A 14,347-nucleotide genomic window follows, 5' to 3' on the forward strand; every position below is an offset into this window, starting at 1 on the left:
AAACTCTTTTCTCATATAAATTTTAACGAAATAAAGTGTTGTTATTTATGTACATATCGCTATGTATTGTGTGAATTTTTGTGCAAAAGAAATAGAATATGAAAATAATTATAAATTCTCGTTGCTTTCATTAAGAAAACAATAATTTATTAAATAGGTACATGATTTCTTAATATGTTCAAATTAAAAACGACAATATGTTTTTGGATTAGTTTTTTTTATATATCAATCGAATAAGCGAAAATAATAGACAAATTTATCAGACAAACTGGCTTTGTTTACACCAACATACTTTGATACGCGTGTACTAAATACTACTGGCCAATCATAGTCATTCCATTCTTTAGAAGACTGGCCATGATTGGCTAGTATAGTACTTAGTACGCGTATCAAGTGTTTGGTGTAAAACTAATAAACTATAGATATTGTTACAAACGAATAGAAAATCTGCATCGACCATAGAGATATTATATATATATATATATATATATATATATATATATATATCTCATTATCTATGCATCGATACATATATATCATTATATAATATCTCAATGGCATCGACTCGATCATAAGATCCCGTTCAATCAATGAAGTAGCCGCATAGCATTATTTTATTGGTTGAACGAGATCTTAAGACGACCTTAAATATAAGATCGGACTATGAATACCGGTGGCATTCATAGCCTTAACAATGGTGTATTCTTACACCATGGATTCGATGATAGATATCGGATATCCAATAGAAGAGTTTGTTTTGTAGGAACAAAAATATTTTTAGAATTCACATTTTTCATTGGTTGAATTCAAACTGTCGTCAGACATGTGAATTCTCCTTTATGTTTCGGGCAAAAGAAGCTACTAGTGACATTACGAGGCAGTGTTGCTCTCGCTTTCTCTCGCGCATGCGCGAGAAAAAGAATGTGAACAACACTGTATGGAGGGCGGAATCGGCGATTCGATATTCGATCCGTTCGCGCGAGCCTTGGAACAATAGGTCCTACAGTTGTGAAAAATTGTCTAATTTTTCAAAATATATATACATGTACATACAACACTAAAATATATCATTTGTTTTTGATATAACATTATGTGATATAAGACGTCTTTTTAACAGTATCTCGTTTAGCTCGGTGAGGGTTTAGGTTGGCGCAACTTCGGGATTAAAAATCTCGATCCAAATACGTGAAGGATTTGACAATTTTTGTACTGCTCGTGAAGAAATTTTATTTACAGAAGAATTGAGTAATTGTGTAAATAGACTTGCAATGGCGATTAATTCTACAATTTTTATTGCCTCGAAACAACATATCCTATATTTGTTTTTATTTATGTTAAGTCAAGTTAGTAACGGCCACAATAACGATGTATTTACTCTTCAGTATACTAGCGAGAATTTCTCTACGGAGATTAAAACAAAGAATCACTTTATTATGTTCTACGCACCATGGTAAGTGATGCACATTATTTATATGATGTAAATTAAAAGATAGAGAGGGAAAAAAATTTCTCCATCTGCAATATACTATATTAATTATGACGGATAAAAAATTTTTTCTCTAAAAGGTGTGGACACTGCCAAAGACTTCGTCCTACGTGGGAGCAGTTAGCAGAAATATTAAATGAAGATGAAAGTAATATAAGAATTGCCAAAGTTGATTGTACAAAGGAGAGCACATTGTGTAGTGAACACGATGTTACTGGCTATCCCACGTAATTTAATTAATTTTATTTTACCATCTATATTAATGAAATTTTTATTAAAAAAGTTTTATTCAAGTGAATGGATTTTAGCTTTTCATATATTCATTATGCAATTATAATTTTATAATTTTAATATTTCAATATCTAATAATATTCCTATATCATATGCTATATATAGCAAATCAATCAATAGTTTCTGAAATTATTATATTATATTATATTAGAAATTTATAAATATAGGTTAAAATTGTATAAAGCTGGAGAAACCAGAGGAAACAAATTTAGAGGAACTCGAGATTTACCTTCTTTGACTTTCTTTATTAATGAACAACTAAGTGGTCCCCTTACGGTACGTATTTTATGTGTGACTTATCTTGGATTTTATGTCACTCTTTATATCAAATTGCTAATATCATAGTAATTATTTCGCAGATTGAACCTGTTGAAGATGTTGCACCATCTCCTCCAGAAGCAGTGAATGGATTGTTAGAATTAACAAAGGACACATTTGAAAAACATGTTTCTTCTGGATATCATTTTGTCAAGTTTTATGCACCTTGGTGTGGACATTGTCAAAAATTAGCACTAATATGGGACAGATTAGCTAACAGTCTTCGCAATGATGACGCAGTTAGTATCTCTAAGATAGACTGTACCCAGCATCGTATTATTTGTGGCCAATTTGACATCAAAGGATATCCCACATTATTGTGGATTGAAGATGGGAAAAGGGTATTGTTGATTGAATTTGTTTTTTTTATTTTTCTAAAAAAGGAGAATTATTTCACATAGAATGTTTTGATTTTATTTTGATACAAAAAGAAAATGGAATATGAGTTTTCAGATCGATAAATACACTGGTCAGCGCACTCACGAAGACCTGAAGGCCTACGTGTCGCTGATGCTGAGTAAGAATGCTGATGAATCGAGTCGAAAGAGCGAAAACAATGATGGTGCCCCGCATGCTATATTAAGCTTGACAGCTGACAGTTTCCAGCATGGTATCGAGAAAGGTTTTTCCTTTGTAAAGTTCTTTGCACCCTGGTGTGGCCATTGTAAACGCTTGGCGCCTACATGGGAGGAGTTGGGTAAAAAATTTTTTGCTAATGATAACGTAAATATTGCTAAAGTTGATTGCACACTTGATACAAGCAAACAGTTGTGCAACGAACAAGAGGTGGAGGGTTTTCCAGCATTGTATTTATATCGAGACGGACGTAAAGTCTTCGAGTACAATGGCTCGCGTAATCTCGATGATCTGTATGATTTCGTTATAAATCATCTTCAAAAATCACACGACGAATTATAATTCTATTTAAAGAAATACATAAGTCACATTATAGTATTTCCAATCAAGTCGTTAATGATATGTGTGACATTGTATCGATCATTCATCATTAGGCAAGAACAGAAAAATATGAATTTTTTCATTTTTATATCTTGTATGAAGAGAAAAAAAAAGAGTGCAAATAGAATAAGATTGTAATTTCAAAGAATTATGTACTTCCGAAATATATATTTACGAGTATATTTATTTAGCATTCTTCTATACTTACCAATTTTTCTCTCTTATATTGAAAAAATTAAATTGAAAATCTGTATGTATTTATTTATATTGAGGTAAGAAAGAAAAATAAGAATTAGGTATAAGGGATTTTATTTTTTTGTCTGTATATACATTTGTCTTATGTTTTACTTTTACTCATGTTTAAAGTCTCCTATATTTAAATTAATTGCAAAGTGTTTTAATTCTCTAATTTATAGTGCAAAAAAATATTTTGATTGAATAAATTAAAAAGAAAAACGATTGATTTTACTGTATAATTTCTAGTGCAGCATAAAGGTAACATAGATATAAATAGAATTCTTGTTTTTTTTTATTACAAATATGATAAGATTTCTGGCGAGTGATTATACGTCAGAATACATATATGTTACATTCTTCATATATTGCAAAAATATCGATAACCCTGTGTTTCTCTGTTTTAATTATCTTCTCTTAACACAATTGTTTAGCATATAAGTTGACGAGTCGGTCTGGTGTAAAAGCACGTCATAAAATAAGAAATATCCTTATCTATGCATCATCCTTATTTATGCAATAAACGGGGCCGGTACTTTCATTTTCCGATTCACATGTTATAACAATTAGCAAATTGTTTCCGATTGGAATAATATTTGCTTTCGAACTACAAAGTGTTTACTTGTGTTGAACTTGTAAAATAGTGTTACAATTGGGAGACAAACAGTTCATCATAGGGCCTGGCTTTTGAACCCTGTGACCGTTTGTGATAAGATTACATTTACTTTCCATTTTTTTTTTTTTTTTTACGTGGACCCTAACAAGGCTTACAACAACACACGCTGAAGTTTTCATTATCGATGATGCGGTATTGATAATTTTTGTAAGTAGTGAAGTTTATGTCACGCATCTCGCTAGCGTGATCGAAGATCTTCCTAATCACCGGTGGAAAACTCGGCACATTGGCAGCGGCCGCGATCTCGTCGTAGTAAGCCCATTGCCTGTCTTTCAGTTTATTGATATGTCTCAGCTAACGGTGAAGAAAATAATTATAATTATTATAATGTAAAGTCAAAATAATGTTGATGCAATCAGGTCTAAGGCACTTGAGAAATTGATTGCGAGTCTTACCTGAATGCCTTGGTCTAATAAGGCCTTCTTCTCGATCTCGTACTCCTCGCGCATTCTTTGCGACGATGGCAATTGGATGCGGCCTTCCAGAATTCCAAGAATGTATTGTGCTTGAATGTGGAACATCGGGAACGGTATCACGATCGCCGGTAAACCCATGAAAAACAGACCCGTGTAATTAATGTGCACCAGCTGCTTGTATATGGGTTCAACGTGGTTATCGTCCGTACGTATCTCAACTTTAGTTGACATAAAGGGATACGTGAACTTGTAACCTGACAAAGATTAATTATCATAAATAATGAAAAAGTCAAGTTTGATTAAATGTTTCAAATATATCAAGTATAATTACCAGTGCAATATATGAAACTGTCTACTTCTGCTGAGGAACCATCGCGGAAGATGAAAACGTTTCCTTGGATGGACTCGATGCCAGGTTTTTGCTCGACGTTGCTCGACATCTTCGACTTGATACGCTCCGTCAAATTATGGCTTAAGTACACCTAAATTAAAAAAAAAGATTACATTAAATTATTTTATATTTATATATATATATATATATATATATATATATATATATATATATATATATATTGTTTTATTTTTGTACAATAAAACCTTATATCTTCTTTAAATAAATACTTTATAAATCGATTATCTAATATTAAGTTCAAATGTTAATAATAAAAGAGGATTTTTTACATCTCGCGAAGATAATTATAGAAAGCGTACGTACTTTGTCAGCATATTGCGAGACTTCTATTGCGATATCAATACCAGACCAGGACGCGCCGAGTATGCAAACTTTTTTGTCAGCGTATACCTCCGGCATTCTGTATTGATGACTGTGAATACATCCACCGTGGAAGTTTTCGATACCTGGAATATGCGGAATATGACCAACAGTGTAATGACCGTTGCACAACACCACGGCGTCAAAAGTTTTCGTGGTCTCTACTTTGGATTCCAAATCCTCATACGTCAGCGTCCACAACGTCTGGCCGTTTTTCAGAATCTCCGGCTCCACGTGTTTCACCAAGGTATTCAACTAAAAAGATAAACGAGTGTAATCCACAAAATCAACACTAACAAGCCATTGTGTAAAACTGCTCTTTAGAGTGAAGAAGAAACGTTTTTATACTTCTTGCTTTCATACATCATATATTTGAAAGAAACAAATTATAGAGACAAATGGATAATAATTTATTTATCGATTTTGTGAGTCTATATAATTTAAAAACTCACTTTAATGTAAGGATGAAGATTGAAATGTTTTGCATAATCCAAAAGATATTCTCTTATTACGCTATGATGAACAAAAGATGGACCTTCTTGATTTTGAAAGGGAAAATCAGGTATCTGCATTATTTCCTTCGGTAGATTTGTCCTGTAAGAGAAATCAGAACATCACACTCTTATTGTTAAATGATTCCTCTCATATTAAGGTGATCACGCGCACAATTTTTATTAACACGAAGTTCAAAAGATATGATGACCCGAGACGCGATAAAGCAGACGCTAAGTTGCAAGTTTTGTGTGTGGCGCGTACGCTCGCGCGTGTGTGTATTTAATTCGAAAGTGTGTGTATTTAACTTTAAGCTTTAAACTATTTTAAACTTGATACTTGACAAATATAGAATAAAAATAGATAGGAAGATTTTTCTTCGCACATCTAATTAAATTATATTTTATTTATAATAAGATAACAAAAAAATACGTTTAAAATGTTGCAGAACGTTTAATACACGCTCGTATATTTGGAAAAATATTTTTGATTTTTCTTGTTTTTATTTTGTCATCTGGCAAAAGTTTCTAATAAAATAAATTTCTTAGTGCTAATAAAATGAAATCAATTAGAGGAGCTGAAGATTTACAGTGTATGTAACTTGACAATGCGATATATGGCTCAATTTTCGATTGTATTAGCAAAGGATAAAAAAAAAATATATAAAAAAATAATGCTGTACGAAACATTAACAGACATATGTGGAGGATTAAAGCAATAAATGCAAAAGTAACTTTTTGCAATTTGATCGATTTCATGTAACATATTATTATATTTCTGTATAAGTTCTAGGGTCTCCCGTATTATTTTTCAATCAAAAATGCAAAAGTAACTTTTTGCAATTTGATCGATTTCATGTAATATATTGTTATATTTCTGTATATAAGTTCTAGGGTCTTCTTTTTCAATCTACACTATTAATAAGATACTATTATCTCATCGATACCTTTATTGATCAGTTCGATACCCGATTTTGTATTATCATCGCATTCGTTTTCTTTCCGGAACTAGTCACCAAGAAATGATGGTTATAATGTGTCGCAAAGTGTATCGCGTGTCGATAAAGTTTATCGTATTTATATATTAGACTGCGTGTCACGCATATTGCATGTACATGTGAGAGTCTATGCGTACGTTGTTTATCCTAAGAGCACAACATGCTCAAAAGATGTTTATGAAAGATTCATAGGATGTTAAAACCAGGGACCCGGACCGAAAGTTTTTTTCAGTTCGGTTTCGGTTATGACTTAATAAAACGTCAAATAAATGTTTCAGTTTCAATTTCGGTTTCTTGACCAGTGAACAAAACCGAAAAGATTACGGTTTTTTAACGTTTTTTTTCGGTTATAGTTACTTGTACGGAAAGAGTTTAATGTGTAATGATAAATTTAATAAAATGACTTTTTTTATATTGATTCCATTAAACTATATATTTGCAGATGACGAGAAATAAAAAATTAAAAATTATATTATTTAATACAATGTTTTATTTTATACGTGTACATGTGTACGGGCTAAAATGGTAATTTTTATTGTTAGAATTGGAATTATTTTTTTCTATTTTTAACATCTTTAGAACTACGCATTCGTTTGAATTTAATGGCAATGGTCTTTTTTCTTTTATATGGGTGGGCCATTTTAATCTATGCACCCAAATTTCTTTGTACCTAAGACAGATACGGAAAAATGGTTCAGACAAAAGTTGTATGGTTTCGAGGGGGGGATAAGATGATACCATTGGTTTGACCTTGAAAAGTTATTTAAAGGTCACGTAAAGGTCACTTCAAGTTTTTAAAATGGAACACCCTATATATTTTTACATATTCTTATAGCTCATCTCGAGAGCTTTCCAAAACACTTATGACAAAGTATTTTTCATTAAGTATTTTTTGAGTTATAAGGCTTCAAAGTTGCAGTATTTTGACATAAAATATAAGATATCTCATAAAATATTCATTTTTTGATTATCTTACTCTAATACTTTTATGCACAGAATAACAAGACGAATCAATTGGCATAATTAAAACACATAATTATGTTAAAGTAAAAATCTGAATTTGCAACTAACAGTTACACATTTTTACTTTAACATAATTATGTGTTTTCTTTACACCAATTGATTCGTCTCATTATTCTGTGCATAAAAGTATTAGAGTAAGATAATAAAAAAAAAGGAATATTTTACGAGATATCTTGTATTTTATGTCAAAATACTGCAACTTTGAAGCCTTATAACTCAAAAAATACTTAATGAAAAATACTTTGTCATAAGTGTTTTGGAAAGCTCTCGAGATGAGCTACAAGAATATGTAAAAATATATAGGGTGTTCCATTTAAAAAACTTGAAGTGACCTTTACGTGACCTTTAAATGACTTTTCAAGGTCAAACCAATGGTATCATCTTATGGCCCCCTCGAAACCATACAACTTTTGTCTGAACCATTTTTCCGTATCTGTCTTAGGTACAAAGAAATTTGGGTGCATAGATTAAAATGGCCCTGTATATAGATTAAAAATCGGAAAAAAGAACAAAAAAATTATTGATCGAAAATAATATTAATATTGGTTCGGTTACAATTTCGGTGTTATAAACTTTGCAAAATTTGGTTTCCGTTTTGGTATCGGTCCACCTAAAAAAAAGGTTACAGAACGGTTTTCGGTTTAAATTCCTTTTCGGTTCGAATTTCCGGTTAAAACATCTTTTAAACATGTGTGCTGTTAGAGTATGTCCCAAGTAGCACATGTTCGTTTTATAAACGTTCTCTAAACGTATCTTTTCGTATTAGATACGTTTAGAAAATGTTTTTAAAACGAACAATGCTACCTGGGGTGTTTATTATCGAAACTTTTTATTGTCTCAATCGAAAAAAAAGAGGAGCAGAGAAGAATTCGATATCATCTAACAATGTCATTTTACCTCTATCAAATATATATCAATTGTAAGATATACAATTTAAATATAAGTTTATAATATAAGCTCAAGGAAAAAGTTCGATGAAAATCAGTTCTAATTAATTATCTATGTATACAAAAATTATATATAATCTTTTTGATAAAAAGTAGTCCTCGTGCTAGCTAATGTAATGATCTAGTGATGTAATTCTCTCACTAAACAAAGCATCACGTTTACAAAATCGCAAAATCCCGTCTTCTTGTCACGCACCACTGATGCAATTCTGTTCATTTTTTTCATAATAATTATATATTCCCTCCCTCAATTATATATATTATATTAATTTTTTACATTCTAATTGAATTGCTTGAATGTTAAGAGAGTAGAATTAAACTTAAAATTTTTGGTTTGTTTTTAATGAAAAATTCATTAATGATTATTTAAAACACGAATTAATAACAAAAATTATATTCAATTTTAGAAATATTTACTTACAATTTTAAATTCAATTTTCTAGAGTTATCTTTTTTTACTTATCATTACATCGAGCATGCTCGATATTATATTCTATGTTAATATTGTACATAAAAACGATTGGATTAATTTTTCATTAAAAGATAACTAGATGTTTGATGCTGAGAAATGTTTGTTCCTTGTTTATTGGATACTAATATATTATTTATACGAACCTAAGATTCTTATACATGCTGCTGTGAATTAAAAGTCCATGTTTATCGAGATGCGTTTCGTCAGTGTAGACCCATGTTCCACCGACATGATCGGTTTGCTCGAACAGTATTAGATTATAAGTATTTAATCTGGATACCATATGACGAGCTACCACCAAACCAGCCACTCCACCACCGATAATAGCAATTCTCGTCTTACTACTTGGCATCGTTTTTTTTTTTACTTCCCTTTTAATTTAACGAAATTATATTATTTGTACTGAAAACTCTGGATCAATTAAAATTCAGCAGACAAAGTATAATTGAATAAATATAACTGACTAAATAAATCGAAATAGATACATACAAAGTAAAAATATATTTTGTAAAAAAACACAAATAATAATATTACATACTCTTTATGTTTTTTCCTTCCAGAAAAGATTTAGTGACGTGAGAAAATAACTCTTAAGATATAAATAAAATTGAAATAAGCGATAAATTTATAATAATTGTCGACAATTAATTAATAAATAATTGTTTATTTAAAAATTATCCGAATATTATCTCTATGTCCTTTGATTTTCACTCGTTGATATAAAAAATATAAAAAAATTATCAAAAAATCGCTTCTGCGAAGCGATATCGTCTTCGATCTAATAAAGTTTAGAAACAGCACTCAATACAATACTGGAGATAAACAGAGATTTCCTGAACTGGTTCGGCTAAAGGCTGGATTAAGACTGTCGGGATGAAAACAAGTCCAAGCATTACACTGTTGTGTTTATCCCCACGTCTCCCCACACTAAGCTTATATGGAAAGTGTTTTTTTTCTACGCAAGTTACGGCTTGTCTCCTTCTTCTGATGAAATCGCGGCGAAACTTTTAATCAGCACCGGCATGCCCTGTGGGGCATCCATTAGTCTACACATGATTAAACATTCATTAATGAAAATGTAAGTTTGAGAAGCAAATTTTAAGGTTATCGTGAATTAATACAACAAGGAGACGTACGTACGTATTTTATTATATTTAAATATAATTTCAAGACTTGTGATTCAACAGGAAGTTGAAAGATCTAAATATCTCTTGAATGTTATCAAATCAAAAAAGTTCTCTTTAATTTTAACAGACTAACAATAAGAGAAATTATATTAATTTAATTAATTAATTATTTAGAACAAATATAAAAATAAAGTTACTATAACTACTGCTGTTGTGTATAAATTATTGAATTTTAAAAAATATGATTTTATGTAGCGCACTAAATTAATATGCGTACAGGAAAATTATCATTTTTATAAATTGCAGGAATGGATCTCTTGCAATATTCAACATATGAAAAATATCTAAAAAAATTATTAACTTAATAATTAACTTAATTGATAATTAATTTAACTCAAGAAAAATTATATCGACGTAATTTTAAACTTTTTTTCATTCAATATTAATGTCATATTTTATTTTTACATTTTATCCGGCACGTAACATAGATCAAAAATAGCATAGATTTTGTACGACAGAATATATTGATATTAAAATTACTTGTACTTTTTCTTTACGATCTTATTCGTATTCTGATAATAATCTTGTTGCTCGCTTGTATAATCAGCGACATGCAATTAAATGCAGCAAAAATGGAAAAGAATGCCGACAAAAGTGCTATGGTTTCAATGCGACGAGTGAGAAATAACACGGTAGATTTCATCATATCTGTTACACAGGCTAAATTCGCGGCAAAACGGTTACTTTTCTCCAGCCATAAGTTAAGATTACTGTAATTAGTTCCTGGTGATTGAGAGATTACCGGTCGACCATGATTAAAAAGGACCAAACAAGAAATGCGAAAGGGAAAACGCCCGCTCGATTACCAGTCTGTTCAAAGTAATTCTGACTAAAAAATATTGCGATATAATTAGTCTTACTTATTTTTTGCAAATACTTGTTTTTCCGGTTCTTCCCCAATTTTTCGAATAAAGAGGAAGTAGTATGAGATGTTGTATCATGCGAATGGACGTATGTGTGTCACGATTGATTGACATTGAGAAAGATATTACAACTATAAATTTCGTGTGATATTGGTCTCTCCATTAAATTACGAATATCTGTCTATGTCTTTTAATTTTATTAATATCTTATATTTATGTAATTTTATATATATGTATTTATTTAGTTTAATATTGTCAACTTTCCTTAAAATAACTGCTCGTTTAAATTACAACTTTAAATGGGTCAAATATACACATTTATCATATATCAATTTTTGTCATTTATTTTTGCTTCAGTCACTTATTGCAATTGCAAGAAGATGAAATATTACATCAATCGATGATGTTCTCTTGGATTTCAGGTTCATGAATAGCTAATGTAATACAATATATTTTGGCGAAAAAAGGTACATAAATACATAAAAGATTCAAAATACATTACAAAATTTATGCAGCGAGACATGTATAAATTATGCTATATATAAATTGTGTAAATTTAATTTTGTATTATTCTATTCTTTAATTATATTTATCGCACAAAACGTCGAGTTCTTTGATTTCTACACATTATGTCGAATAATAATTATAACAAAAGTAATAATGCAAAAGTAAATTATATATATAGTGATTAATTTTCATCGTAATATGTTCACAACTAAAATAATTTAAATATTATTATTGTAATGTGCGATTAATTTTTATTTTTTGAATATTAATATATTATATTTTTTGTATATCTTTTAAATTCGTCACATTTATAGTTTGTAGATTGAAAGAAACTGATTATACTGGAAGAAAGATAGTGCGTTATTTATTGAAAAGTTTTTCTGAAAAATAATTTCACTGAATAAACCAATAGATCTTGACAAATAGTAATTCTTGTTTACAGAAAAATCTTTCGTTATAAAAAAAGAATATTGACTAATGTGTGATACTTCTTATTTCGTTAGAGCTAACATCTTATCAATTTAGTCGTCGCAATATTCTCTTTCAAAAGTTTGCGTAATTTATGACGTAATTTTAATCAGACTCTGTTATATTCCATCACGATCATCTTGCAATATTAGATAAAACTAAATATTGTTAATTATTAACAAAGAAATACATGTATATTTAAATATTATTGTATCAAATTTTCGATAAATCTTTTAAATTACTTATCAAATTTACAGATAAAACTAAAGTATAAGAGTATTTGTAAATTTGAGTAAATATTATTTACACTTCATCTATCGATCATAATTTCTTCTATTTGGTTGTGATGGTACAATTTGCATAAAATCAAAGCAAAGTTGGGAAAGTTACTTTATAAGATATTAGAAAGAGATTCCAGCAGTTTCTATATGCATTTCAATACTCTTATCAATCCCTAAGTTTCACTTCACGCATATGTGCACATATACCCAGTGAGAAATTACCATCAAATCGACATCAAATTGATATCGAATCGATGCAATTTACATCAATTTGATGTCAATTCGACTCGATAGGTTCTTTCTCCCTGGGTATCTATAGTATATGTTACATGTACTATATAAAATGCGCGCATATGCATGAAACAAAACATATTTATCTTTCTTTATTTGAAAACTATATTCGAAAAAAGTATAATATATTCAAGTATATTCAAATATATTCGAAAAAAATTCCAGACAATACAGAAAGACCAAAAGATCATTTTTAATTAGAAATTATATCATCTTAAAGATATTTAAAAGATAAAGAAGACGTTTTTAAGTTGTCTTTTAAGCATCTTTTAAAGACATGTGCTGTTTGGAAAGTAACGATAAAATTAACTGTTAATTTTGTTATTCATTATCGAAAAATGTAACGAAGTTACTTTTTCCGTCACAGACAAAATTTATAACGCCGTTACCGTTACAGTTACCAAAAAAAAGTAACTGTAACGATAACGACGTTACAAGTAACGCGTTATTTCCCAACCCTGAATTAAAGTATATTGAAGATTCATATAATTATTAGACGCGACTGATTATAGCGCGTGGTTTTTCTTCGCTCCATATAGTTATCGCTTTCATAAATTAATTAGAAATGTGATTGTATGAGAAGACGATTAGAATTCCAATTAAAACATGGTACTGGGAAACAGTGCAAGCTTTATTTATCAATAAAATTGTATAAACGATTATCTTTGTATGACCACATATGCGCGATGCTGTTATTATCAATAAAATTTTATATAAAAAGTAATTTTTTTATCACTGTATTATATTATAGGGAGATTTAACGCAAATATTATTATTATATCAGTTGTATGTAAATCAGTTTGTTAGAAAGAAATTTAAAAAATATACAATTTTTTCTTGCTAAAGAATTTAATTTATAATTAATTATCTTAAAATTCACTGTCACCATATTAAAATTTAACAAAAGTCTCAAAAGAAATATTTAGTCTGCTATAAATTAATTCTGATTTTTACACAAATTAATCGTGTATTTTTAAATAAGTTTTATAGTTTTCGAAAAACTTAATTTTATGTTTGATATCGTTTTATTTAATATTGAGTGATTTATACATTCATTATGTTTAAATATACAAATTCGTAATTATAATTATATATATAAAATCCACATTGAATATACTATACTGATGTATTCAATAATATAACAAAAAAACCTGTAATATATAAATAATAATATATAAAATTCTACTTATCTTACAATCGGGTTATTATCCATTTTACAGTTTATAAAACTGACACAAAAGAGGTCAAATTTTAGCTTGCTCATTTTATCAATAATGTTCAGAGAAAGAACTATGCTCAGAGATTAATTTGAGATTATAATTTTGATGATTTACTACAGTTTCATAATTCACATTTCAGTAAGAGATGTGCATTTGTCTGTACTAAATAACACTGCACTAAAAAAACACACTTTACTAAGTAAAAAATACAAATAAGTTTATATATGTAAGAATTTACAATTAAGAATTTTCGCTTTTATAATTCAGATTTTTATAATTGAAAAAAAAAAGAAAAATATATGCGTATATATATATATATATATATATATATATATATATAAAGAATGGATAACTTTCTCTATTTTAGCATATATATATATATATATATATATATATATATATATATATATAAAGAATGGATAACTTTCTCTATTTTAGCGTGAGAAATA

The 14,347-nt window shown here is 29.1% G+C and overlaps 2 protein-coding genes across 2 annotated transcripts; one reads left to right on the forward strand and one right to left on the reverse strand.

The window, feature by feature from the left end:
- Positions 1 to 932: 932 nt before the first annotated feature.
- Prtp (thioredoxin domain-containing protein pretaporter) lies at positions 933 to 3,234 on the forward strand. The gene is made up of 5 exons (XM_072899666.1): positions 933 to 1,450; positions 1,567 to 1,713; positions 1,945 to 2,053; positions 2,137 to 2,436; positions 2,549 to 3,234. Exons 1-5 carry the CDS (start codon positions 1,269 to 1,271, stop codon positions 3,011 to 3,013), a joined length of 1,203 nt encoding a protein of 400 aa, XP_072755767.1. The 5' UTR covers positions 933 to 1,268; the 3' UTR covers positions 3,014 to 3,234.
- A 149-nt stretch (positions 3,235 to 3,383) lies between these two features.
- Positions 3,384 to 9,957, reverse strand: LOC140669539 (uncharacterized). Its single transcript, XM_072899489.1, has 7 exons — positions 9,620 to 9,957; positions 9,225 to 9,452; positions 5,603 to 5,744; positions 5,094 to 5,405; positions 4,710 to 4,860; positions 4,358 to 4,632; positions 3,384 to 4,256 (listed from the first exon to the last, which is right to left on the reverse strand). The coding sequence occupies exons 2-7, from the start codon at positions 9,431 to 9,433 to the stop codon at positions 4,044 to 4,046; spliced, it is 1,302 nt and encodes a 433-aa protein (XP_072755590.1). The 5' UTR covers positions 9,434 to 9,452; positions 9,620 to 9,957; the 3' UTR covers positions 3,384 to 4,043.
- Positions 9,958 to 14,347: the final 4,390 nt, after the last annotated feature.

Source organism: Anoplolepis gracilipes, chromosome 9 (assembly GCF_047496725.1).
Source record: "Anoplolepis gracilipes chromosome 9, ASM4749672v1, whole genome shotgun sequence".
NCBI lineage: Eukaryota > Metazoa > Arthropoda > Insecta > Hymenoptera > Formicidae > Anoplolepis > Anoplolepis gracilipes.